This window comes from Cetorhinus maximus, chromosome 4 (assembly GCF_964194155.1).
Source record: "Cetorhinus maximus chromosome 4, sCetMax3.hap1.1, whole genome shotgun sequence".
NCBI classification, from domain to species: Eukaryota; Metazoa; Chordata; class Chondrichthyes; order Lamniformes; family Cetorhinidae; genus Cetorhinus; species Cetorhinus maximus.
Genome location: NC_135882.1, coordinates 49,731,455 through 49,756,886, shown reverse-complemented (window position 1 = coordinate 49,756,886; position 25,432 = coordinate 49,731,455). Strand labels below are relative to the sequence as shown.

At 44.9% G+C, this 25,432-nt stretch overlaps 1 protein-coding gene across 6 annotated transcripts in view; it reads right to left on the bottom strand.

Moving 5' to 3' along the window:
- col15a1b (collagen, type XV, alpha 1b) overlaps positions 1-25,432 on the bottom strand; it is a 371,940-nt gene that overhangs the window by 27,760 nt on the left and 318,748 nt on the right. For 4 of the 6 annotated variants that reach the window (XM_078540165.1, XM_078540166.1, XM_078540160.1 and 1 more), the window contains 6 exons: positions 24,526-24,654; positions 24,383-24,442; positions 23,548-23,589; positions 22,533-22,730; positions 8,516-8,628; positions 3,782-5,624 (listed from right to left, as the gene is read on the bottom strand). In XM_078540165.1, the coding sequence (XP_078396291.1) occupies positions 5,405-5,624; positions 8,516-8,628; positions 22,533-22,730; positions 23,548-23,589; positions 24,383-24,442; positions 24,526-24,654 (762 nt within the window). In that variant the 3' untranslated portion in view covers positions 3,782-5,404. Of the gene's footprint in view, positions 1-3,781; positions 5,625-8,515; positions 8,629-22,532; positions 22,731-23,547; positions 23,590-24,382; positions 24,443-24,525; positions 24,655-25,432 lie in introns of those variants that run through there. The other 2 variants (XM_078540161.1, XM_078540162.1) reach the window with 1 other exon arrangement.

The window sequence follows — 25,432 nt, the reverse complement described above, 5'->3', positions numbered from 1 at the left end:
ATTATCTGCTCCTATCACTGCTTGCTTGTCCCTACAACCACCACCCCCCCCTCCAACTTCAATCTCCCCAACCAACACCACCCCCCCACCACCCCACACCTTAAACCAGTTTATATTTCACCCCTCTCCTAACTTTACTCAGTTCTGCTGAAGGGTCGTGAGGACTCGAAACGTCAACTCTTTTCTTCTCCGCCGATGCTGCCAGACCTGCTGAGTTTTTCCAGGTAGTTCTGTTTTTGTTTTGGATTTCCAGCATCCGCAGTAGTTTTTTGTTTTTAGCACTAAGTCATGTTGCTCATTTAGAGAGCAGGTTCAGACAGGATGGGCCAAATAGCCTCCTTCTGTGCTGTAAAAATTCTGTGATTCTGTGAATTTGCTATTTGCCCCTCCTAGTCCTGGCCCAATGGCACCTATTGAAGGCAAAGTTTTTATAGAGAATTACATGCTGCACAGGAGAAGAAAGGCTAAGAGCTTATACAGCTCCATTCAGGACCTCAGGATGTGCCAGAGAACTTCCCTGCCAATTGAGTACTTTTGAAAAGCACTCGCTGTTGTAGCATAGGAAATCTTTCTTGTTTAGTCGAAAGATACAAATAGTATGATCTTTTTGATCTACTCTACAAAGGCAGACTGGGCTTGGTTTAACATATCTCTCCTGAAAGATGGCTCCATAGTGCAGAACTCCCTCAATAGTATACTGGATTGTCAGCTTGGATTATATGCTTGAGTCCCTGGTTTGGGTCTTGAACCCATAACCTTTTATCTCAGAGGCAAGAGTCATTGAGCCATGGCCTCTTGGCTGCCACTCGACAGTGAAAAGACATGTTGGTCTATAAATTTGGCTATGCATGCTGCCTACTAACCCCCCCAAAATGGTGACTAGGAAGCTTTCACTCATTCTGAGCCGAGAATGCAAAGCTTGCTGTATTTCTACAAGAAATAGGCAGCCGGGACCCAAGCCTGAAACAGGCTTTAGGCCTTTTGCAAATGCAAGTAAGGGGCTGAAAGCCTGTTTGAGGCTGCCCCCCCCCACCCATTTGCAAAAGTGGTTTTCCCGGAGGCAATTGGTGCCAATACCAGCTGCACCTGGTAAAACCAAAGCCTGGAATAGCTGCTACCAAAAAGGTTTTGTTTTAAACTTGCTTACTTGAAAGGGGAACCAAGGAGCAAGTGTGCTCCTCCCAACTTCACATTGAAAGAATGTAGATTGGTGTTCCCATGACTCCTGAATTTGTTTACCTAAGGGACACTGACACTAGGGGTCTGATTTTGGTTTCCTCTTTGCATTGTGCCAGCCTCACTGTAAAGAAGGCTGAGACCCAATATGAAGACCTCATTATTCTGGAATGTGCCATGTAACCACCATCCCAACCCCCACCTGCCCAAAGATGGGCATATTTGAATTTCTAGACTGTTGAACATTGAGTTGATTAATACCCAAATCTCTCAGCTTCACGATGTACAAAGTCAATGTGATATCCTTGATGTGCTTTCTTGGATGCAGTTTTTTCCATCTGTCTGTACTAATTTAATCCATGATGGTTTTGCCTACATACATATTTTGTCTTGCAGCTCCCAAGCTGTCTCCTCACATATGGGAGATCTCATCTTGGATGGACCATCCAGGCTCAATCATTTTTCATGGAACTCACCTTCTGAGATCATGAGGAGCATTGCCTCCATTACTAAAGCTGATTCCAAGGATCTTGCTTTCCTCACCCATGCCAAGCACTACTTTCCCACATTACAAATTTTAATCTGGTATAATATCCAAGTCCAGGTATAACAGTATTGCTCCCTTATCTGAGTGGGCTCTTCAAGGACATTGTCATCCAATAGAAATTGCTAACTAATCACAGGTTTGGCTGCAGTGACACCATTTTAGCCAAGTGCATTAATTTTAGTAGAAAATACCTTACATACACTCACATAATATAGGTAAATGTACTTCACGTGAGTATATCTACATAACAAACATCTACCATCATTCAGTAACCTGAGGAATTAAAATACAATGATCAGAAAACACTAACATTCTTTTTCATCTTGCTGTTTTGACAAAAACCCACAAAAAGATTAAAGTTCACATGTGTATGATGTGTAAATGAGTATTGCAATTTACTAATTAAAATACAATTAGTCACACCTGGGACCCCAATAAGTAAAAAGTGTCTAGTGAGTACAGAGCTATATTGGATAACACTGTTATCGCACTCACTTCCACCCAGGCTGTAATAGGAATAGGGGAACAGGAGGAGCCCATTTAGCCCCTCAAACCTATTCTGCCATTCAATCAGGTCATGGTGGATCTGCATCCCAGCTCTATTTACCCTTAGCACCAGATCCCTTGATGCCTTTACCAATCAAAAATCTATCTCAATCTTGGGAATTTCAGTTCACCCGGCATCAACAGCCTTGTGGTGTTTGGGATGGGGTTGGGGTGGGTGTGGGGGTGGGGGGGGATGGGTGTTGGTGGTGGTGTGTGGGGTGGGAGGGGATGGGTGGTGTGTGGGGTGGGAGGGGATGGGTGGCGTGTGGGGTGGGGGGGATGGGTGGTGGCGGTGTGTGGGGTGGGGGGGATGGGTGGTGGTGGTGTGTGGGGTGGGGGGGATGGGTGGTGGCGGTGAGTGGGGTGGGGGGGATGGGTGGTGGCGGTGTGTAGGTGATGGGTGGTGGTGTGTGGGGTTGGGGGGATGGATGGTGGCGGTGTGTAGGGGATGGGTGGTGGTGTGTAGGGTGGGGGGGATGGGTAGTGTGAAGGGTGGGGGGGGGTGGGTAGTGTGAAGGGCGGGGGGGATGGGTAGTGTGAAGGGTGGGGGGGGATGGGTAGTGTGAAGGGTGGGGGGGGATGGGTAGTGTGAAGGGTGGGGGGGGATGGGTAGTGTGAAGGGTGGGGGGGGATGGGTGGTGGTGGTGGGGGGGGATGGGTGGTGGTGGTGTGTGGGGTGGGGGTGGATGGGTGGTGGTGGGGTGGGGGTGATGGGTGGTGGTGGTGTGTGGGGTGGGGGGTATGGGTGGTGGTGGGGTGGGGGGTGAGGGGAATGGGTGGTGGTGGTGTGTGAGGTGGGGGTTTGGGTGGTGTGTGGTGTGGTGGGGATGGGTGGTGGTGGGGTGTGGGGTGGGGGGGATGGGTGATGGTTGTGGGGGTGGTGGTAGTGGTGGTGGTGGGGTGGAGGGAGGGTGGGAAATACCATATTTTGGCTATTTCTACTGAGTTCATATGCCTAACGCTGAGTCTATTACTAATTTCTATTTACTAATCAGATATCGGACCATGTAAAATCCACACCTAGATTTCTAATTAGCCACATCTGGGTGACCTAATAGTTAATGCTGGCCAAGTGCCATCTTCAATGTCCCTGAGTGGGCAACCAGCGTTTCAGGTCTGCTCCTCCTCCCTCAGTGGGACAGCCATTTACCAACATGGAAAGTTCTGAACTGCTCTGATCTTGGCACCAACACCATCCAACTGACAGCAGCTGAGCTGGAAAGACCAAGTGCCAGGGTCAGTAACTTGTTTAGTTTGTTACAAAACTAAAGTAAATAGAATCAGCTCTGCAAATATCTTGCATTATGATATTCTGTGCTGATATGGGCTGTTGCAACTGGATTCAAAACAGAAATGTGGCAGTTCATTGAAAGCATTAATACTGAACTGTTTAGAAAATACCTGGTTGATATAAACCAATTACATATGCCAGCACAGGAAACTCCTTCCCTACTCTCCAATGTCCCATCATATCTCAAACTCATATTTCAAAAATGAGACCGGAAAGAAACATACAAAAAATGTATTAAGTTTATTCAGCGTGTGAAACATCCTTCATTTCGATACAATCTGATTCAGACATTTGGTTCATATATTAAAAAGTTGCTGATTTATGCAAACATTATTTTACTGATCTGGTAGTTGAATTCCAATGAATGGGCTAAATCAATCTACATGGACTAAATGTAGAGTGTAAATTAACTAATTCTGTATTGTAAATTAATTAAACTTGGACTGCAAATGGACTAAACCTGTATTGTAAAAGGCCTAAGTCTATACTATCCATGGACAAAGTATACATTGTTAATTGACTAATGCGCACTTTAATGGGCTAATTCTGTACTGTAAATGAACTAAAGCTTCTGTGTAAATGGACTAAATCTTCAGTGTAAATGGACTAAATCTGAACTGTATATGGACTAAATCTGCACTGTAAATGGACAGAATCTTCAGTGTGAATTGATTAAATCTGCAGTGGAAATGATTATGCTGAAAAGCTGCCATCTCTAAAGTTTGTACTATTTAAACATGAATTTGCTGTGAAATTGTTACTAATAGCCTATTACAATTGTTTTATAAAAAATAGGAGAATGTTTAAATCTACTGATCTGTAGCAGAACAGCGTTGTATCAAAAACCATTAAACAAATGGAAGGGCCGACTTTTGTAAAGGTGGGCTACTAGTGGGAAAGCCCTTCTACAAGTCAGAAGACCAGGCTAGAAAAATTGCCAGTGACTTGCTACCCGCAGGCGAGGCCCTCCACTGCCGGCTCACATCTTGGCAGTATTGATGGATAGAAGCAATAAATACAAGGTTGTTACTGTTGAATAATACTGCTCTCAGAAACATTCAAAAAAGATGTTAAAAAGGTTCCAGTTAAGGAAAAACAGCACTGTTAATTGCGCATTAAGATACTTTAATACCATACCATTATGCAGGGTTTAGTAGTAAGGATGCATGGATTTACATTGTACATTATGTTTAAAAAAAAACTTGAGCACTGCATTTTTTTTTTACACGTAGTGACGACAAATTTCACAAAAAAAAGTTCCATTCTTCGCAGTGTTTGGAAGAAGTAAAAGTATCCTTCATTACAGAGGTTGGATTCAGAGACGAGCATTCCCAGTGAAACGTCATTGCAGTGCATTCCCAATGGGTGGAAAATCTTAGTTTCCTAATAGACACCGCAGGTGGGACAAGGCTCAGCAGTGGGTGGGTGCAAATGGACACTTTACCCCATCATTCCAACTTGGCTTTGTTTTGTAACCTGGACAAGTTGAATCAATTGCGCTTATAAATACGGTCATCTTAACAGCAGTCTCACTTAAATTTATTTTTCACTAGCACCAAAATATCAACAAACATGATGGAGGAGCTGCACGAGAGCAATTCTTTAGAACAAATACAGTTTGATTTTTAAAAAAAACAGTCCATGCAGATTTTTGAGGTATGTCATCTTTGGCTTCCATTTCTGCTAACTTTCTGCAAATTGACAATCCCGTCAGAAAGCAATATTTACATTGTCCCCACGTTAACATATTTATAGAATCTAACAGTATGCCACCCTTTACTGGTTTTGTGATGAGATTGTAGACGCGATATAATTCCAAACCTTTCATGTGCAGTCGCAAGTTGTTATTTTCTCCTCCTGTGGTCATGGAAGTAGCTGTTTTCAATGCAAAGAACAATAAAGTTATTTGCGCAGTTATACGAGTGCTGATCCAGGAGCCTTCCCCTTATAAGTGGTGATGCGTTGCCGGTGAGGGTCATGTCTGTTGTCCGCCATGCCCCACAGTAGTTTGTCGTCACTCGGCCTCCCTTTTCGCTGGACCCGTGCCAGATTATTTTGTGTGGCCTTGAAATTAAAAATAAAATTGCAGCAGAATTTTAGTCCATGGAGTGGATGTGATGCATAACACGAACATGCCAATTTCACATGAGGCATTAAACCGCGGGCTTGTCTGCTCTCTTGGGTCGATATAAAAGATCGCATGGAACTATTTGTTTTTAAAAAGCGGGGGTTCGGGGGTGGTGGAGTCCAGCCCAATATTTACCCCTTAACCAACAGCACTGAAAACAGATCAAATGACCATTTATTGCACTGCTATATCTGGGAACATGCTGCACACAAATTGGTTACTGCATTTCCTACACAGTACAATAGAACCATAGAACACTACAGCACAGAAAACAGGCCATTCGGCATTTCTAGTCTGTGCCGAAATATTATTCCGCTAATCCCATTGACCTGCACCCAGTCCATAACCCTCCAGACCACTCCCATCCATGTATCTATCCAATTTATTCTTAAAACTTAAGAGTGAGCCCGCATTTACCACGTCAGATGGCAGCTTGTTCCACACTCTCACCACTCTCTGAGTGAAGAAGTTCCCCCTAATGTTCCCCCTAAACCTTTCCCCTTTCACCCTAAAGCCATGAAATGGTATCTACACTTCAAGAAAAGCAAGTAGATTTAGTGCAGTTATGGAAAATGACAAAGGGAGACTAAGACTAAACATCTTAAATTAGGGAAAGGCCAATTTTACTAAGTTGAGACGTGATGTCACAAAAGCAGATTGAAAACAGCTACTTGAAGGTAAATCAGTCTCAGAACATGGGAGGCATTCAACGAAAGAGGCAGACAGGATTAGGAATAAATATGTTTCCAGAAGGAAAAAGGGTAGGAGTCCCAAATCTAGACACTGCCACCCCCTCCCCCACTCTGATATCAAAGAGTATACAGAGTAGGGTAAGGTAAAAAAAGAAAGGGATGCTTATGTCAGACATAGAGCTAAATACTGCAGAAAGCCTAGAGGAGTGTAGAAAATGCAGAAGTGAAATTAAAAAGAAAATTAGGCAAGCAAAGAGGGAGCATCAAAACTATTGAGAAACAAGAGGGGAATGCAAAGATAAATCCATAAAGAGCAAAATGATACTGAGGAAAGTGGGACTGATTAGAAATCAAAAATAAGGCAGAAGACATGGACATGATTCTTAATGAATACTTTATGCCTATCTTTGCAAAAGAGGGGGACAATGCAGATATTGTAGCTAAGGAGGAGTGTGAAATACTGAATGTGGTAAATATAGTGAGAAAGGAAACATGAAGGGGTTTAGCATCCTTGAAAGTGGATAAATCACAAGGCCCAGATGCCATGTATCCCAGGCTGCTAAGAGAAGCAAGGAAGGAAATTGTGCAGGGTCTGACCATCTTTTTCCAATCATCTCTGGCTACAGGCACAGTTCTGGAGGGCTGCTAACATTGTGCCATTGTCTAAAAAGGGAGGCCGGGATAGACTGAGTAATTACAGGCCAGTCAGCCTAATCTGAGAGGTGGCAAATGATTTGATAATTTTCTGAGGGAGAGTATTAACCAACATGTAAAAGGCACAAATTAATCAAGGATGGTGAGCATGAATTTGTAAAGCAAAGGTTGTGTCTGACTAACTTAATTGAATTTTTTTGAGGAGGTAACAAGGAAGGCTGATGAAGGGAGCATGTTTAATGTACATGGATTTTAGCAAAGCTTTTGATAAGGTCCCATGTGGGGCACTGGTCAGAAAAGTAAGGCTTATGGGACCCAAGGGCAAGTGGAAGGATGGATCCAAAATTGGTCAGTGGTAAGGGTGGTGTTCATGTGGCAGGATTGTTGTTTTCAGTGGGGTTTTGCTGGGATTAGTACTAGGCCCCTTGTTGTGGCATATTATCAATGATCTGGACTTAAATATAGAAGGCATGATTAAGAAGTTTGCAGATTTAACAAAATCATTTGTGTGGTTGATAGTGTGGAGGAAATCTACAATTGCAGGAAGGTCTGAATGGACTGGTCAAGTGGACAGAAAAGTGGCAAATGGAGTTCAATCTGGGGAAGTGTGAAGTAATGCATTTGGGGAGGGAAAATACAGCAGGGGAATATGCAATAGATGATAGCATTCTGAGAGGTGTAGAGGAACAGAAATATCTTGAGGTGTATGTCCTTGGACTCCTGAAGGTACCAGGATAGATAGAAAAAGTGGTTAAAAAGGCATACTGGGTAGTTTCTTTATTGACTGAGGAATAGAATATAACAGGGAGGTTATGCTAGAACTGTATAAAACACTAGTTAGACTACAGCAGTTCTGGCCAGTGCATCACAGGAAGGATATGATTGCCCTAGAGAAGGTACAGAGGAGGATGTTGTGAGAAATGGAGGATTTTAACGAAGAGGAAAAATTGGAGAGGCTGAGGCTGTTTTTGGAACAGAGGCAGCTGAGGAAAGATTTAATTTCGGTAAAATTATGAGGGGCCTAGATAGGGGATAGGAAGGATCTATTTACCATGGCAGAAAAGTCAATCATCAGAGGGCATAAATTTAAAGTGATTGGCAAAAGATTAGAGGGGATTTGAGGAGAATTGAGAGTGGTGGCAGTCCAGAATGCCCTGTTGGAAGAGTCTGGTTGAGGCAGAAACCATCATTGCATTTTAGAAGCACTTGGACATGCACTTGAAGTGTAATAACCTCTAGGGTCACAGAGCAAGAGCTGGAAAATGGGATTAGGCTGGATGGCTTTTTTAATCACCACAGAAATGATGGACCAAATGGCCTCATTCTTGTTCTAAGTGTTCTGTGCTTCTGTGTTTTAAAGGTACCTAATTGGCTGAACTGCACTTTGATGTGACCTGAGGTTGGGAACAGTGCTATATAATTGCAAACCCTTTCTTTCATATTTGCAGAATTTTTCTGGAGAGTTATGAGCAGAGATTTACCAGGAAGAATCTTTCATGATGTTTCTACCATCAAACGAATAAATAGGAACGCCTGTGTTGAAAGCAGCATGGCTTTTAAATATGGACTCCCAACTGTCAAAAAGCACTTCCCCCTGTCAGGCAAAAAAAAACAGGAGTTATATTTTAATAAAATTCTATTCCCAGTAATAAGCAGAACTGGTGTTTCAATCAGAGTCATTTCCACTGACAGGCATGAGCTAGGGTTTCATTTACTGTTTGGGGTCTTATACAGCTTGATTAGATATTGACTGGCACAACTAGGGTATCTGAAGTTAACAGCGAAACTTGCAAGTAAGATTATTGAGCGATGCAAGATGGAAGCAGTGAGCAGCACATAAGAGATTGGAGCAGGAGTCGGCCATTTGAACCTTCAATCCAGTTGTGCCATTTAATAAGATTATGGTCAAACATTCAGGAATATATGGGCCAGCAGTCAACTATGTCACAAAACACCATCACATTTAACCAGTCCCTGGAACGCTTTGAATGCATTTGCATGTTTTCTGTAACTAGAGCTAACATGCTCCTAGGTATTTAAATGTAACTGAAGCATGAAAAGTCTGAACGGTAAATTGTGAACTCCTAGCTTCTAGGTTTTATCCTATTTATTATATAGAATGCTGAAATCTCCACTTATAGTAAACTTGGATATGAAGTGTCTTCATTTATCTCAAATTATTCTGATGCCCTAACTCACTCACTATACAACTAAAAGGGAAGGTTTAATTAACTAGCCATCCATTTATCTGAACACTAATCTCTTGTTTATGTACAGGTACTAATTGAATGCTCACCTCTGCCAAAAAGCACGTCATCTCTGTCTGTGTGCTGTCTAGAACTCAGGTTAGCTTTCTTTAATTGGTAATTTGAGTTGCGTACGCTTTTCAGCTGCCTAATGTCATTGCTTTGTAAATATTGATAAGAACATGAGGATAAAAAGCAATGGGAAAAAAATATTAATCTCATTTAGCCCACCTCTTCTTCTCAACTATGGTTCTTCAGGTAGCTTTCTCACCCTGAGTCAGAAGGTTATGGGTTCAGGTCCCACCCCATGGCTAATCTAGCTTGACACTCCAGTGCACTGCCAGAATACACACTGCCACTGGTGCCATTTTGCAGATGATTCCATGCTCTTGATAAAGACGAGAGGCGTTCTCCCTGTTGTCCTGGCCAACATATCACTAAAACAGATGTTCTGAACCTTTTTTCTCATTGGTGTTTCTGGAGCCTTGTTTTTGCAAACTGGCTGCCACGTTTCTGCACAACAGTGGCTGCACTGCCAAAGTAGTTTATTGGCCATAAAGCACTTTGGGATGTCCCAAGGCTGTGAAAGGCGCTATGTAAATGAAAGGCATTTTTTTTCAAAGGATTTTGTACCTATCCATCTACTAACCATATCTCCATCTCAAATACTGGGATTTTGAGCAATGCAGTCAGTTGGCTCCTAGCCTGCATATTATTCCTATGATTAACATGGTTCATGTCACACTGGACTCCGATAGTTGTGCCTATTGGTCTATCAATGGCTGCACAATGAGAATCTGGTGGGAATCTCACTGTTAGAACAGAAGAAAGAAGAAAAAAAATTGACTCCACACCGTAGACCTGCTCAGAGCCCGAATACCTTATCCTAAATTGCTTCCAAGCTCACATTGACATACTTCCCATATGTCAATGGGTCCATTTCACTTCTTAAATTCCATAATCCTTCAAGCAATCCTACATTCAATTTGCAAATCAATATTGTTTAAATATAATATTGTTGATCCAAACGTAACTCCGAAACTGGCAATGGCTTTAACCTCTCATCCTTTCCTCAGTTCACTCCATTGAGAATAGATTCAAGGACTGATTTCACAAACAGTGAATATTACCGCTGGTGGGTGTGACGCCACCTCATTTACGTGAATTTCCTATATTTACCCGTTGTCTCTCTTGTCATTCCATCAAACTTCTTTTGCACTCTCTGCCCCTTGAAAAATTTCAATGCATCTAAATTGGATGTAAGACTCTTGGTGGTATCACCGAGACTCTTTCAGATGCCCATGTAGCTTCTCCTGACTTATAGCTACTCTTTGGACTTACTTGTAAATGTGAATAACAGGGCAACAGTTTGGGGATGTCAGGGTCATCGTCAGTGCTATTGAATAAATACCATGACTGTTGAACACAATCCTGTTTTCTTATAATCCAACTTTTCACTAATTAATAGCCTAATTACCAAACTTATTTCATGTTAACTACCAACCTCCTGAAGAACTGTGACATGTTTGAATCTATCAGTCTGACTGTGTCCTCAGTGGATTCTAATAAACATCATGGATCCTGTAATCTTACTTAATCATACTTCTAATCAACTTGTGTTGACAATTGAAACTCTGTATTTGAAAGCTTTTGTGTTGCTTATTCAGTTTGTAATGCGTTCCGAGTGATTTGAGCAGCTGAATTTCTTTCATTCACTTGTATCTGAGAGAGAACACAAGAACACTTGCTATAGAGGGAGTGCAGCGAAGGTTTACCCGACTGATTCCTGGGATGGCGGGACTGACATATGAGGAGAGATTGAGTCGATTAGGATTATATTCGCTGGGGTTCAGAAGAATGAGGGGGGTTCTCATAGAAATCTCTAAAATTCTAACAGGACTAGACAGGGTAGATGCAGGAAGGATGTTCCCGATGGTGGGGGTGTCCAGAACCAGGGGTCACAGTCTGAGGATATGGGGTAGACCATTTAGGACTGAGATGAGGAGAAATTTCTTCACCCAGAGTGGTGAACCTGTGGAATTCGCTACCACAGTTGAGACCAAAACATTGTATGTTTTTAAGAAGGGGTTAGATATAGCTCTTGGGGCGAAAGGGATCAAAGGGTATAGGGAGAAAGCGGGAGCAGGCTGTTGAGTTGGATGATCAGCCATGATAATGAATGGTGGAGCAGGCTCGAAGGGCCAAATGGCCTACTCCTGCTCCTAGTTTCTATGGGCACCGGGCGGGCGGGCCCAACCCAATCTCTGGCGGGTAGGGAGCTGATCCCCGCCGGAGAAGCGGGCCCTGCCACCATTTTAAGTGGGCAGGCCAATTAAGGCCCGCCCAGCGTGATGCCCGGTGGGAAGCGCTATGCACTTCTTGTGCGGGTGGGGGGGGGTAATTCCCCAAATGCGAGAGTGCGCTCTTATACGCATGTGCACGAAACAGCACGCATCTCCCTGAGGCTAAGTGCAGCCTCAGGGAGATCGCTGACAGCTGTATAAACTTTAAAAATAGAAAAATAAAAAAATCCTTAACATATCCCCCTCATGTGACAATGTCACATGAGATGGGACATGTTAATAAATTTCACTGAAACTTTAATAAACATTTTTAAACCCTACATGAAACCTCATCCCGCCGGTGGATGAGGTTTCATGTTTTTTCTATTCCCCGCCGGGGCTTCTGGCCTGCCCACCAACCTTAAGGTTGGACGGGCAGGTCCTTTAATTGTTTTAATTATCTTGTTAATGGCCTCAATTGGCCATTGACAGGTCGGTGGGCGGACAGCTGATTTTGCTGTGCCCCCACCTTCCTGAATATTTAAATGGGGCGGGATGACGTTGGGGGTTCCCCTGACATCATCCTGCGTCATTTTCGCGTCGGCGAGCGGGCACCGCCCCCTGCTTGCCGGCGGCAAAATTCAGCCCTATGTTTCTATAACAGCCGAAAAATGACTACCTTAAATGAATGAAATCCTAGGAAAACTGGACCACTATTCTGGAAGGGAGTTCTGGAGTTGTTTTGTGACAAGTGCAATTGCAGGGATGTTTTGTGAATAAAAAGGGATACAAATCCATTTTCTTAAGTTTTGTGTGCATAAAAATTAGATCATGGCTGATTTGTGGCCTGACTATAGAATCTTGGAGGCCATTCTGCCCACCATGCCTGTGCTGGCTCTTTGCAAGAGCCATCAAATTAGCCTCACTCTCCACTGATCTCTCATTTCCCTACATTTTTTTCTTTTCAAGTATATATTCATTTCCCTTCTGAAAGTTATTTTTAACGCTGCTTCCAGCATCTTTTCAGACAGCGAATGCCAGATCATTACAATTCACCACTCAAAAAATCCTCCTCATCTCCTCATTAGTTCATTTGCCAATTATCTTAAATTTGTGTTCTCTCGCCAGTGGAAAGTTTCTCCTTATTTACTCAACCAAAACTCCTCAAAATTTGCTCATCTCTATGAAATCTACTCTTAACCTTGGAGACAATCCCAGCTTCTCTAGTCTCTCCACTTAACATTATTCCAGTAAATCTCCTCTGAACTCTTTCCAAGACCTTCCAAAACAGTAATCTCCAGAACTGAACACGATTCTCCAGTTAAAGCCTAGCCAGTGATGATGGGAAAACGGATGTTTTTTCAATAGTTGAAGGTCTAGTTTATCTCTCTGAAATGTATTAATTTTGTATTTCGTAACTTCAAACATGCGGGGCATATTGGAAAAATTTACAAGGCAGATCAGATAATATTTGGGACTTTTGCTTTCTAACATCAAGCGCTGGATTTTCAATCCAGGGTGGGGAACATGAACCCTGATCATTTTGGAGTCCCGACCCTGCACCGTGTCAGTGCCACAGACATGACGTGATTTTTCAATTCAAAGGGTCCTAACTGACCGGAGGCAGGTCGGCACCCAATTAGCGGCTTGGGGAGCGGCCTGCAGGCGAGACCTGATTATGGAGGACAGCAGCCATGACTGAGCTTGCCATTGCCTAGAGGTATGGAGCAGCAAGGAGCTCAGAGTGCCAGCGCTGTCCTGGGCGAAGATCCTGGGGTGGCCCCGTGTTTTCCCGATGCCTCCCTTGAGGCTCTGGTGGACGCTGCTTCTGAGAGGAGAGATGTGCTATCCCCTCTGTCCGTAAGAAGAAATCTTCTGAGCCAGACAAAGAAGGCATGGATGGAGGTGGCCATGGAGGTCTGCACCCATGGATGAAATGTAGACAACACTCCAACAATCTGCTAGGGTCTGGAAAGATGAATGGCAAGTGACACCTGAGTGTCAGGCCTCGAACGAAGCCTTTGAAAAAGTGCAGTTTTGGTCTCCTTATCTGAGGAAGGATGTTCTTGCTTCAGAGGGAGTGTAGCGAAGGTTTATCCGACTGATTCCTGGGATGGCGGGCCTGACATATGAGGAGAGATTGAGTTGGTTAGGATTATATTCGCTGGAGTCCAGATGAATGAGGGGGGGATCTCATAGAAGCCTATAAAATTCTAACAGGACTAGGCAGGATAGATGCAGGAAGGATGTTCCTGATGGTGGGGGAGTCCAGAACTAGGGGTCACAGTCTGAGGATACGGGGTAAACTATTAAGGACTGAGATGAGGAGAAATTTCTTCACCCAGAGAGTGGTGAGCCTGTGGAATTTGTTACCACAGAAAGTAGTTGAGACCAAAACATTGCATGTTTTCAAGAAGGAGTTAGATATAGCTCTTGGGATGAAAGGGATCAAAAGATATAGGGAGAAAGCGGGAGCAAGCTATTGAGTTGGATGATCAGCCATGATCATAATGAATGGTGAAGCAGGCTCGAAGGGCTGAATGGACTACTCCTGCTCCTAGTTTCTATGTATGTTTCTATGAACTCTGCATACAGCAGCATGTATATGAGCCAAGTGGACTGAATGTTCACAGCTCTCCTCAGATCATGTGGCCAGTTGCATCTTTGAGATGTCAGCCACCCTCACACATGGGGTAGAATTTTATATTAACACCTTGGCAGCTTGGGGAGGGGGGACATAAAATTCCACAAATGGCATTCCCAACAGCTTTGTGGCTGCCCCAACCTCTCCACAATTTTATGGTGGGACGGGCAAGGTCTAGGCTGGCCTGCCCACCCTGGTTCCAATTGAGGCCCTTAAGTGGCCAAATAATGGGCACAATAGTCGTTTCCCACCCTGCCTCAATTTTCAGGCTGGTGGGAGGAGTTCATGGGCAGTGGGTGGGAAGCTCGGAAAGTTACCCTGCTTGGGCCTCAGGTGGGAAGGGGAGGGGCATCTCCATCAATTACCTCCTTTCAACGTCAGGCACATCCCCCAACAAGGTTTGTCCCCCCTCGGTGCTCCCTTCCCCCTCCCCCCTTGGCCTCTCCATCAACATCTCCACAACCCCCTCTACCCAGCCCACCAGCCTCAGCTCCCCTCCCCGCCCTGAGACCTCCACAATTATCTGGCCATGGACTCTGGGACTTCGACTCTGGGGACTACTTGTAGTCTCAGTCCTGTCCGCCTCAGCTTCTGGCCCTGCTGGGACTAGAGAGCTTCCGCCCAATCAGATTGGAGCATTAAATAGCTACAGGGCAGCCAGTAACGGAAGCAATGTGTTCTCCACATGTGTTCTCTTTGTGTGCCGGGCTGGGTAACCTGGCCGTCTGAAAATTCCTGGCCATGGAGCGCAATATCACTGAAGGACACAACACGTCATGTGAATGTCAGGCTGGAATGAATGAGGGAGCGCAGTTTTTTTCATAAATCCTTCTCTTTTTCATTCTATCGAAAAACAGATTGCATAAACAACGAGACGTGAAGGACAGGTGGTGGTGTGTGCTGCAGCTCCACACACTGACCCCTTTGGAGGAGACAATCCTGGAGGTGGTCAAGGTGCCATCACGTCAAGCTGTGGGCGATGACAAGACTGGAGGTCTTCCAAGAGGGTCATTTGATAGCTCTACCTTCAGGTGAAGGACATGGAAGTCACTCCTGCCCAACTATACAACCGCTGTCATCTATGAGGTTGGTTGTTCTGAGGCACATGCTGAGTAGCCTGAGTTCTAATCACCGCCATCTTGTGTCTCCCACAGGGTCGGTCGCAGAGGGGAATATGATGTAAGGGCTGATTGCGGAGGGGAATACGACGTAAGGGCCGGTCACGGAGGGGAATACGATGTAAGGGCCGGTCATGGAGGGGAATACGATGTAAGGGCCGGTCACGGAGGGGAATACGATGTAAGGGGTGATCGCGGAATGGAATACGATGTAAGGGCAGGTCGCGGAGGGGAATACGTTGTAAGGGCCGGTTGCGGAGGGGAATATGTTGTAAGGGCCGGTTGCGGAGGGGAATACAATGTAAAGGCCGGTCGCAGAGGGAATGTAACAGCTCAGTTATTGTCCGTCTCCTTGGTGGGCAGAGATGTTCCTGAGGCAGCACTGTCACATCATTCCTCTACATCTTCCACCAGCACAGACACACTCACCTCACCTAGGCCTCAGCTTAGCATAGAATGGGGAGCACTGGGTGAGCCACAATTCACAAATGAGCAGGAGGAGGAGGGGGAGAAGAGTCAGCAGTGGGAAATCCCCCTAGGAGGGTGGAAGACAGACACAGCTTTGCTTCTCTGGGTGAAGATGCTAGGCCTCAGTTGTCACACACAAGGGTCTTTTTGGAGCATCAGAGGCTGATGAGTTCCTGAATGGTGGCATTGTGGAGCCGTGGTCAGACAATGGAGGTGTCCATGCAACCCATGTACTCCGTGATGTGTCAGGCATTTGAGCACTTCCATTGAGAGAGTGGCCAACCTCTTGGAAAGCGGTATGCAGCATCACTCCGAGTGGATGCAGGAGCATTGTGCTGAAGGAGTGAGAGACTCTGTAGCAGTGACCGCTCAGTGTCTCTGATAGTGCAGAGATGTTTGGAGTGGACATCAGCTGCATCCCAGCTGGCGATCTCATCCTGCACGTAAGGGCACATGAAAAGGCAGCCAAAGAGGCTGAGGACGGGGCCATCCCTCAGGGGGCACCAGCATCATCCCTCGCCTCCTTTGCCCCTCTGACTCGGGAACCATCCCTGCAGCAAGGCCCTGTGACAGAGGCTGTCCCTGTGATGCTGCAGGTACAGCAGCCTGTGGAGAAATCTCGATGGGCACCTCCAAGGTGAGGATGGAAGCAACGGGCATCCCAGCCAGATACGGGTACAACTGAGCAGGTTGCCTCCACCTCATCCTCAGCCACGGGGCAGCACCATGTAGGGGTGTGTGTGTGAACACAAGGCAACATGCCATTCATCCCACTTTATGGGTCACTTGGATGATGTTTTTTAAGTTTGTATTCATTGACTTTTCATTTATTATGTCATTGATTATACCAAAGAACAGACTGGCATGTTATTGTTGCTTTATGTCAAAAAGCACATCGAATGAAGGGCTGGGACAGAGTGGTGGGGTTGGGGGTGGGTCTCCTGTGGTGCCATGGTCTGTGTTGGGAATACTGTTAGTGGTGGTGACTCCATTTTCAAACAATATGGGTGGCAATGGGATTATTCAAATATGTGCATTTGCTGGATGGTTCCTCTCTCTCTGCTCGAAGGTGAGTTACAGGCTCATCTGTCATGACGGCTGAGAGCCTGTTGATTGCCAAGAGCTCTTGGGTGCCGGACTTCTCTGCAGCACCCCTTCAGTCCTCCTCCTCCTCCTCCAGGTCTTCCTCTTCATCCAGCTCCAGTCTTCCTTGTAAAGTCGTGTTGTGCAGCACAAAACAGGCAACCACAATACAAGAGACCCTGGCTGACTCATACTGGAAGGCACACCCAACCAGTCAAGGCAAATAAAGTGCATCAGCTACATGCTGATGGTCTGCTCAGTGAAGGTACGTGTTAGTAGATGGCTTTGGTTGTATCGCCTCTCTGCACCTGTTACTGGGTGCCAAACTGGTGTCAGGAGCCACCCCTTCAGCGGATAACCCTTATCCCCCAGCAGCCACCCATGGAGCCTGGAAGTTAGTCTGAAGATCTGCAGCATCTGGAATTCTCAAAGGATGAGGGAGTCATGCCCGAGAACTGAGTACACACCTGCAAGATGCACTCCCTGTGACAGACCAGTTGGACATTCATTAAGTGGAAGCCTTTTCTGCCTTGATGTCTTTGTGGGTATAATTGATAACCAACTGGACATGACTCCCTGTGTGCCTGCGCTAGCTCATCTGTCTCAAAAATGAATGTGGATCCAGCCTCTGGATGAGGGAATCATGACTTGCCAATGGCATGATGAGCTGCCAACTATGAGATGCCACCCAGGTCCAGATCTGATCCCTGGAATGAACTGGTGCCAAAACATTCAGTGCCAAGGTGGCCTTGACGGTTGCAGGTAGGAGACTGGCATGGGGGTGGGGTTGGCACAAGGCATTGGGTCATTGTGGACCGGAGTGCAAATGTCCCACATCCAACCATCTGGAGATGTGGAGTCTTCTATGATACAGGGGCTATGTCATTTGCAGGTAGCTATCTCTTGGACGGTACACCTGATGTCTCCTTGCCCTTGCAGCCTCTCGCTCAGATCCTCTACCTCCTCTTGATCAGGAAGATGCATCTGCTGAAGTTCCTCCTCACTACTCTGTTCAATGTAAGAGAAGCCTGCTCCTATCTAAACTCCCTCAGCTGCCACTCGTTGGTTCACCAAGGCTTCCTCTACCAACCTCTGATGTCCAAGTGATGCCAGGAGCCCTCTCAAGAGTCTTACCATTCAATGCTCACAAACATAAGTCTCTCAGCATTAGCAATGACGACTCAGTGCCACTGGCTGAGCAGTTGAGTTGAAACCAATCCACTGGTACCCATGGCTCCTCGCTATGATCATGTCACATTCCGGTGGGGTGAGATTCAGTGACGTCCAACCAAGGTCGCAATTTTCAATTCACGGCTGCACCCGACCACACCCTAATGGGCTTTTGAAAACCAGCCCCAAGTTTCTAAAGCTCTTTGATCGTTCAGTGATTGCAGTGTGGCCAGCTTGGTGAATAAAAGTTATTTTTCTAAGAACACAGCAGAGCCCTCCTCAGTAAGGTAGGGAGAGAGATCACAGGGAGTGAAAGATAACTAACAAAATATAGATATTCAGACTAACCAATCAGATTTGGTGTGGAAAGTTTGACCTCAGGTCAATTCTCCATCCCATTCCTTGTGGCAGTGGAATGTGTTGCTTTCCTTCTAATTGGATGCTCTTGAATTGTCTCATTTTCTAATAGTCTTTAGTGATTTATTCCCAACACTGGTGTGGGTGGCTCTCCCTCATTGCAAGGGTTGTTCAAGCCCATGCAGCCCTCCCACTGTATAGGACTAGCTGCCCATTGGCTGGTATAAAGTTGATTATAGTAACAAAAGGAGCATTCACATTGCGGCCAGTCAGACCATCAATTGACCTGTGAAGCCTTCCACTATTTCACACTGTTCTCTAAGGGGAAGGCATGAAAATAATGGTAATATGCAGTCCATTCTGTAAAATTTCAATCACAATACGCTCCAGAAATATAGGGACAGGGCGTAGGCCGTGAAATCTCTCAAGCCTGCTCTACTCAACCAGGCCAACCTGTACGTCAACTCCATTACCTGCCCTTACTCCACTATCCATTTCAGCAAAATAAAAGCAAAATACTGCGGATGCTGTAAATCCGAAATAAAAATAGAAAATGCTGGAAAAACTCAGCAGGTCTGGCAGTCTCTGTGGAGAGAGAAACAGAGTTAATGGTTGGGATTTTCCAGACCACAGCGAGCCAGCCAAAAGTCCATTGACTTCGGCAGCACTGGGAAATCCCACCGGCCGGCAGGACCGGAGGATCATGCCGAACGTTTCAGGTCAATGACCTTTCTTCAGTTCTGACCTGAAACACTAACTCTGTATGCCTGATTCTCCATCTCAGCCTTGAAAGCTCCATTTGTCCAGCACTTGCAACCTTCTGGCCTGAGGGAGTTCCAAATTTCTACTATCCTTTGTGTGAAAAGGTGCTTCCTGATTTCCCTCCTATACAGACAAACTCTAATTTTAAGTTCATTAATAAGAAAGCAAAATACTGCAGTTGCTGGAAATCAAAAATAAAATCTGAAAATGGTTTCCTTTTGTCTAAGTTTTTAACTCACTGCCACTTCTCTTCCAGGCATGACCACCTTGAAGAAGCTCTGCTCTCCTCTCTGACGGGACTTCTGTTGGTCTCTTCTACCTCGTTCTCGCACATTGCTTTCTGTTTCCCTTCTTGTGTTTGATCCATTTTGTTTCATTTGTTTTGCTGGTTCTGTCTTTTCACATTGCTTTACTCCTTCACTTTGCTGCTATCCAGCCATTCACACCTGATCTGGGCACACCTTTTGTTTCTTTACCCATTACCACAAAACCTTTGATCATTGAACCACCCCTGCCCTCCACCCTATCACAGACTTCCCCTTTTGTTCTTCTTCCCCCTTTCACTTGCTCAAATTATTACACTCCTTTTACATTTCTCTCCTCAGTTCTGATGAACAACCACTACCTGAAACGTTAACTCTGTTTCTCTCTCCACAAATGCTGCCTGACCTGATAAGTTTTTCAAGCGTTTGCTGTTTTTATTTCTAATTTTAAGATATTCATCCCTCATTCTTGATTTTTCCACCAGGGGAAATGCTTTCCCTGTGTCCACTGCATTAAATCCTTCGTTGCCGAGGGATGATCTTATTGCTTATAAAGGAATCAGCAGTTTTCATACTCTGGGAGAGGGCCCGCATTGAAAGACTGGGCCTTTCTTCTCAGTTCTACTGTTATCCAGCAAAACTTGGGGCAGGACTTTTACCTTGTTGGGCGGGCGTGGCGGGCAGGCCACGAAATCGACCGCTGCCTGCAATTGGGCTCCGACCATGATTTCACGCTGGCTGGCCAATTAACGGCCAGCCGGCATAAAAGGTGCGCTCAGGGCCTCAGCACTGCCGGAGTGGGGGCGGGAGGAGCGTGAGTGCTGAAGTGTGCACATGCGTGGGGGTGCACTCAGTGAAAGCTCCCTGAAGGCACAGAGCTGCCTCAGGGAGCTGAAGATTTTTAACAATACAAATGAAGAATTGAAAAATGAGGAAAACACATCACATGAGCAGGGACATATTAAAAATGAGTTTTAAAAGTTTTTTTTAAATCACTGGTTGAAACCTCATCCTGCCCGTGGATGAGGTTTTGCAAAAATGCAAAGGCCACTTGGTTAGTCGGGCAGAGAAAAATTTGATTTAATTAATTGATTTAAGGTCCTTAACAGGCCTCTTAATTGTCGGCGGGCGCGCGGCCGCCTCTTGCGCGTGCCCGCCGAGCGAAATATCGCGAGAGTGCGCAATGATGTTGGGACACTCACCCGCGTCATCACGCACTATTTCACTCCTGTTCAGGTCGGGCACACGCCCACCCAACGAGGACCAAGTTCTGCCCTTGGCGTCTGTGAAAACCTCCATGTGTTCTGGTTTTGGTTAGTGGTCACTACTTTCCCCAAAGGTCTAGTTGTGTGGGGTAAGTTTAACTTTGGGCAATGCTGTAAACTGGGTGATATCAAATTAGCCATGTATTATACAGCATGGCCAAATTTCCTGTCCACTGAAGTCAAAGAAAGGGAAATCGGACATAGTGTATAATGAGTGGCTAACTCATTATCATCCATTTCACACTAGTGCCCCAAGTTAAAATTGCCCCTATCAGTTTGGCTGCTGCTTGAGTATTCTATGGTGGGCACAGTACCAAGTAGTCACGAGTTCAAGTACCATTTAGGCAAGATGTGGAACTGAATTCAATAGTTTTGCTAATTTTGGGCTGGTATAAGAAAACGATCACGAAAGCTGTCAGATTCTTGTAAAAATGCAGCTCTTCAGGGAAGGGGACCTGTCACCTCCCATCTTGTCTGACCTACACGTTACACCAGCTAAGGGCTCTGTGGTTGATTCCTAACTAGGGATTGGCAGTAAGTACAGCTTTGCGAAGACTGCCCATATCCCAATAAAAATTCAAAAAGCAGTGTTTAGTGAAAATCTGAACATACTGAATGAAAGCTGTCCTCATTTAACCATTGCCAGCAAACCTTTCATTCCTCAAGGTTCTTGCTGCAGACATATTAAACAGCATATTCTGATGCCCATTGCAACTTGCCAACTTGCTTTTCTAATTTTCTCATTTCAGCACTTGTTAACATTTTTGCACATGTTACAATTGGCACCGAGTCTTCCTAGCAGAGAGTGCAATTTGGAGCATGGAGCCACATTCTTGTAGGTCTCTCAAAATCATTTCCTTCATTTGCAGCCTTTCCAATGCATTGTTAAACATACCATTTGTTGGTTTATGTTTTGTTTTGTTTAACTAGTTTCCCAATTTATCTTGCGGCCTAAGCCCGTCTCTTACCAGTTCTCTGTTTGTTATTTCTTATTCAGATCAGTTATGCCACTAGACAAGTAATGAAGAGGCTTGGACCAAAAATCTAGAGAAATGGAGTTCAAATCCCACCATGGCAGGTTGAAAATTTGAATTCAATTCAAAAATTCTTGTTATAAAAGTGACCAAGTAGTAAAACTGATCAACTAATGCCCTTTAGGGCTGGAAACCTATCATCCTTACCTGGTTTGGCCTACATGTGATTAGAACATCATGACTAGGCACTTCTAACTGACACTCATTCAACCCAACAGCTCCCTGCAGCTATTTTGGGCCTGATTTTAACTCTGTGCAAGTGGATAGGTTTTGAATGAGTTACAATCAGGCCCTGTGATCTCAAAATCTATGGGTGGAATTTTATGACAGTGAGATTTTACGTTCCCGCCAAAGTCAATGGAGTTTGGAATGGCTTGCCGCATTTTATACGTCCTGCAACGAGGCCATAAAATTCCAGCTTATATTTTTAAATTTATCCATGGGATGTGGGCATCGCTGGCTAGGGCAGCATTTGCTGTCCATCCCTAATTGCCCTTGAGAAGGTGAGAAGATATATACGCTACTATACGGTAAAAACTGAAAAACCCAAGGTAAATAGGAGAGAAAATGCACTGGAAAATTCCTCATTGACTCCCTCAGGCGGTAACATAGAAAAGGATTTTGAAGGTTCTTTGAGATACTAAGTTATCCTTGAGATCACCACCTCTAATTATTTGTCAATGAGCTCAAATAAATTCTAAACAAAATAATTTTCAGAGAATTTATACATCACTTTTCCCCCTTAATATCTATAATGTTACTTTGGATACAGTGAGTCAAATATTTATTGAAAGGTATGTTTTTACCTTTAGGTTGACAATGGGCATGTTTAATCTGTCAGCTTTCCTCACCACTGTGTATAAATCTTGTAGCTGCGAAGATAGGAAAGCCCGGTACGTTGCAATTGAACCCATTGCTCGAGCTTGTTGGAAGCATTGCAAATCGACTCCACGGATACCCCCCATGTTGCCAGACAGGGGTGTGTTTAAAGCGACCAAGTGTAACTTAAAGGAAACAGGAAGAAAAGTTTGGGTTAAAATATGTAATAGCAAATCCCTGACCCAAAGAAGTGACCAACAACCTCTCAAAAATAAATACCAGTCATTTCACTTCACCTTAGTCGTACTAAGGTAAGCTTTCAAGCCAATGCATCCTGTGAAACACAAGGGTGTGGATACTCCCCAGAGGTTTCTCCATAGCTTTAGTGGGAGGTTAGTGAAACACACAAGGAAATGAAGTAAACCACCATCTATAGACATCTATCCCTGGAGGTTTTGCCACCTTGCGCCAAAGTTGTGGTAGGATATAAGAAGGACACTGTCATTTGTGAATCTGAAACTATGACATACTGTCATGAGTAATAAAAACCTGGCAGCTAGGCCCTTACTCCATACAGTGATGTGACTCAATCAAAAGACATAACAACAGTCTGTTTCCACGATTTTCTATCTGGACCTCTCTAACCTCAATATATTTGGCTCTGGAAATAAAAGTTAATTGCCCCGAAAGAATGACATCTTGTAAGTTGTGAATGATAGATCAGTTTGAGGATGTAGGAATAAATCTCTCTGTCTAAATTAAACAACCCATTAACACATAAATCACAACTACGTTGTGGGTAGTTATTGATGTGTCTATAGATTGACTTGTTCATTGAGGAAGCACTATAACATTCACAATGAATAGTGTTAACCTCTTCTCCATTTTCTGTGCTGTGCCACTTTGAATCAGATATTGATCAATTTTCAGACTTACAACTGATTCCAAACAAGTTACGTTTTACCACTCTGAGCTGCAACGTTAAGAAATAAATAAACTTACCGCTGGCTTCCGATCATTTATTGCTGGGAATGAGTTTGGTGCCTGATGTACAAGAAGAAAGACACACAAGACAAGTCATAAGCCTGGAAGAGTTCCCATGGGCAGCTTTTTCCGATCGGCAAGCGGGGGTGAGGCCCGCTCGCTGACGCGTAAAACGACGCGGGGTGATGTTGGCCGTGCGTCCCGACGTCTCCCCACGTCATCTAGATTGTCAGTTCGGCAGGCGCACAGCCGACTTGGCTGCATGCCCGCCGACCTGTCAACGGCCTATTAAGGCCATTAAAAAAGCGATTGAAGTGATTAATGGACCTGCCCGTCCAATCTTAAGGTTGGCGGGCAGGCGAAGAGCCCAGGCGGCCTTCAGAAAAAGCATGAAACCTCATCCACGGGTGGGGTGAGGTTTCATGAGGGATTTAAAATTTTCGGAATATTTTTCAATAAGAGTAATGGACATGCCCCAGCTCATGTGACAGTGAGACACATGAGGGGACATGTCAGGAAAAGTTTTTCCAGCTTTAAAAAATTTTTATAACTTCAACTGGTCTCCCTGAGGCAGCACTTTGCCTCAGGGAGATCCGTGTGCTTTTTCGCGCACACTCCTGGCTCAGGGAATCTCCCCCCACCCCACAGGGAGCGCACAGCGTTTCCGAGCGGATGTCACGCTGGGCGGGCCTTAATTGGCCCGCCCACACAAAATGGAGGCGCGCCCCCGACTGGGGGCACCGATCGGGAACCTGCCCTCCCACGTCCGCTCCGGCACAACCCCCCTCAACGGGGGGGAAAATGCTGCCCGTTTCATCTTAACTTTAAGGGCAAGTTTGAAGTTCTTACTTACTGAGAGAGAGTTAAATGAATGAGCTGGCTCATCAGCGGGAGCAGGAATCAGATCACCAAGCTGGCAAAAGAATCACAAAAAACTATTTAAAACTCTGATCCAACAAAAGACTCGAGAATTAGAGTCCTGAATTAGAAACTTACCTGGAGCTTTCTCCAGCCGTTGAAAACTCGAATGTAAAGGTCTCCTCTATCTGTAATATAGCCCAAGGAACCTTCAGACACTGAATAGGTTGATTTGTGCATAAGCTCCATGTTGTTGAACACTGACACCTATTCAGCACATTTAATAAACAGGGTCAGACACTGTCACAATGTTAGTAAATCGAAAATCTTTCGCAAGATGGAACTAAATAAGGCAATCTTTACTGGATGAAAGATCATTTCATTCAAGATTCTTGGTACCAATACTACATAGAAATACATAGAGAGAAAGCAGGGGAAAAAAATCCAAGCCAAAGAGAACAACAGAATCACCCTGTGGTACGGACAAAAGTTACTACCCCTCTATCCCAACTCTCGCCAACTCCCATTCACCCATCATCCCACTGTTCACTGACCTACATTGGCTCCTGATCCAAAAACACCTCAAATTTAAAATTCCCATCTGTACTCAAATCCCTCTGTGGCCTTACCCTCCAGGGAACAGAAAGACCTGGAGCTGTGTGTACGCAAATAAGACAAGTTAAGAAGGTGTTGCTATTATCTAGTTCATGGTTCATGTTGATATTTTAGATGTCATGTTTAGTTCTGGGATGATTATTGTTGTGAAGGTAAGGTAATTAAAATGCTGAGCTTTAGTGATTGCCACAACACCTAAGGAAACGACAGTTCAAAAGCTTACCCACGTTTCTTTAATAGAGTCAGAATAGGGGGAAAAGAGGTGAGGTGGGAGTGACTGCCTTTGACATCAAGGCAGCATTTGACCGGGTGTGGCATTAAGGAGTCCTAGCAAAACTGGCGTCAATGGGAATCAGGGGATAAACTCTGCTGGTTGGAGTCATAGCTAGCACAAAGGAGGATGGTTGTGGTTGTTGGAGGTCAGTTATCT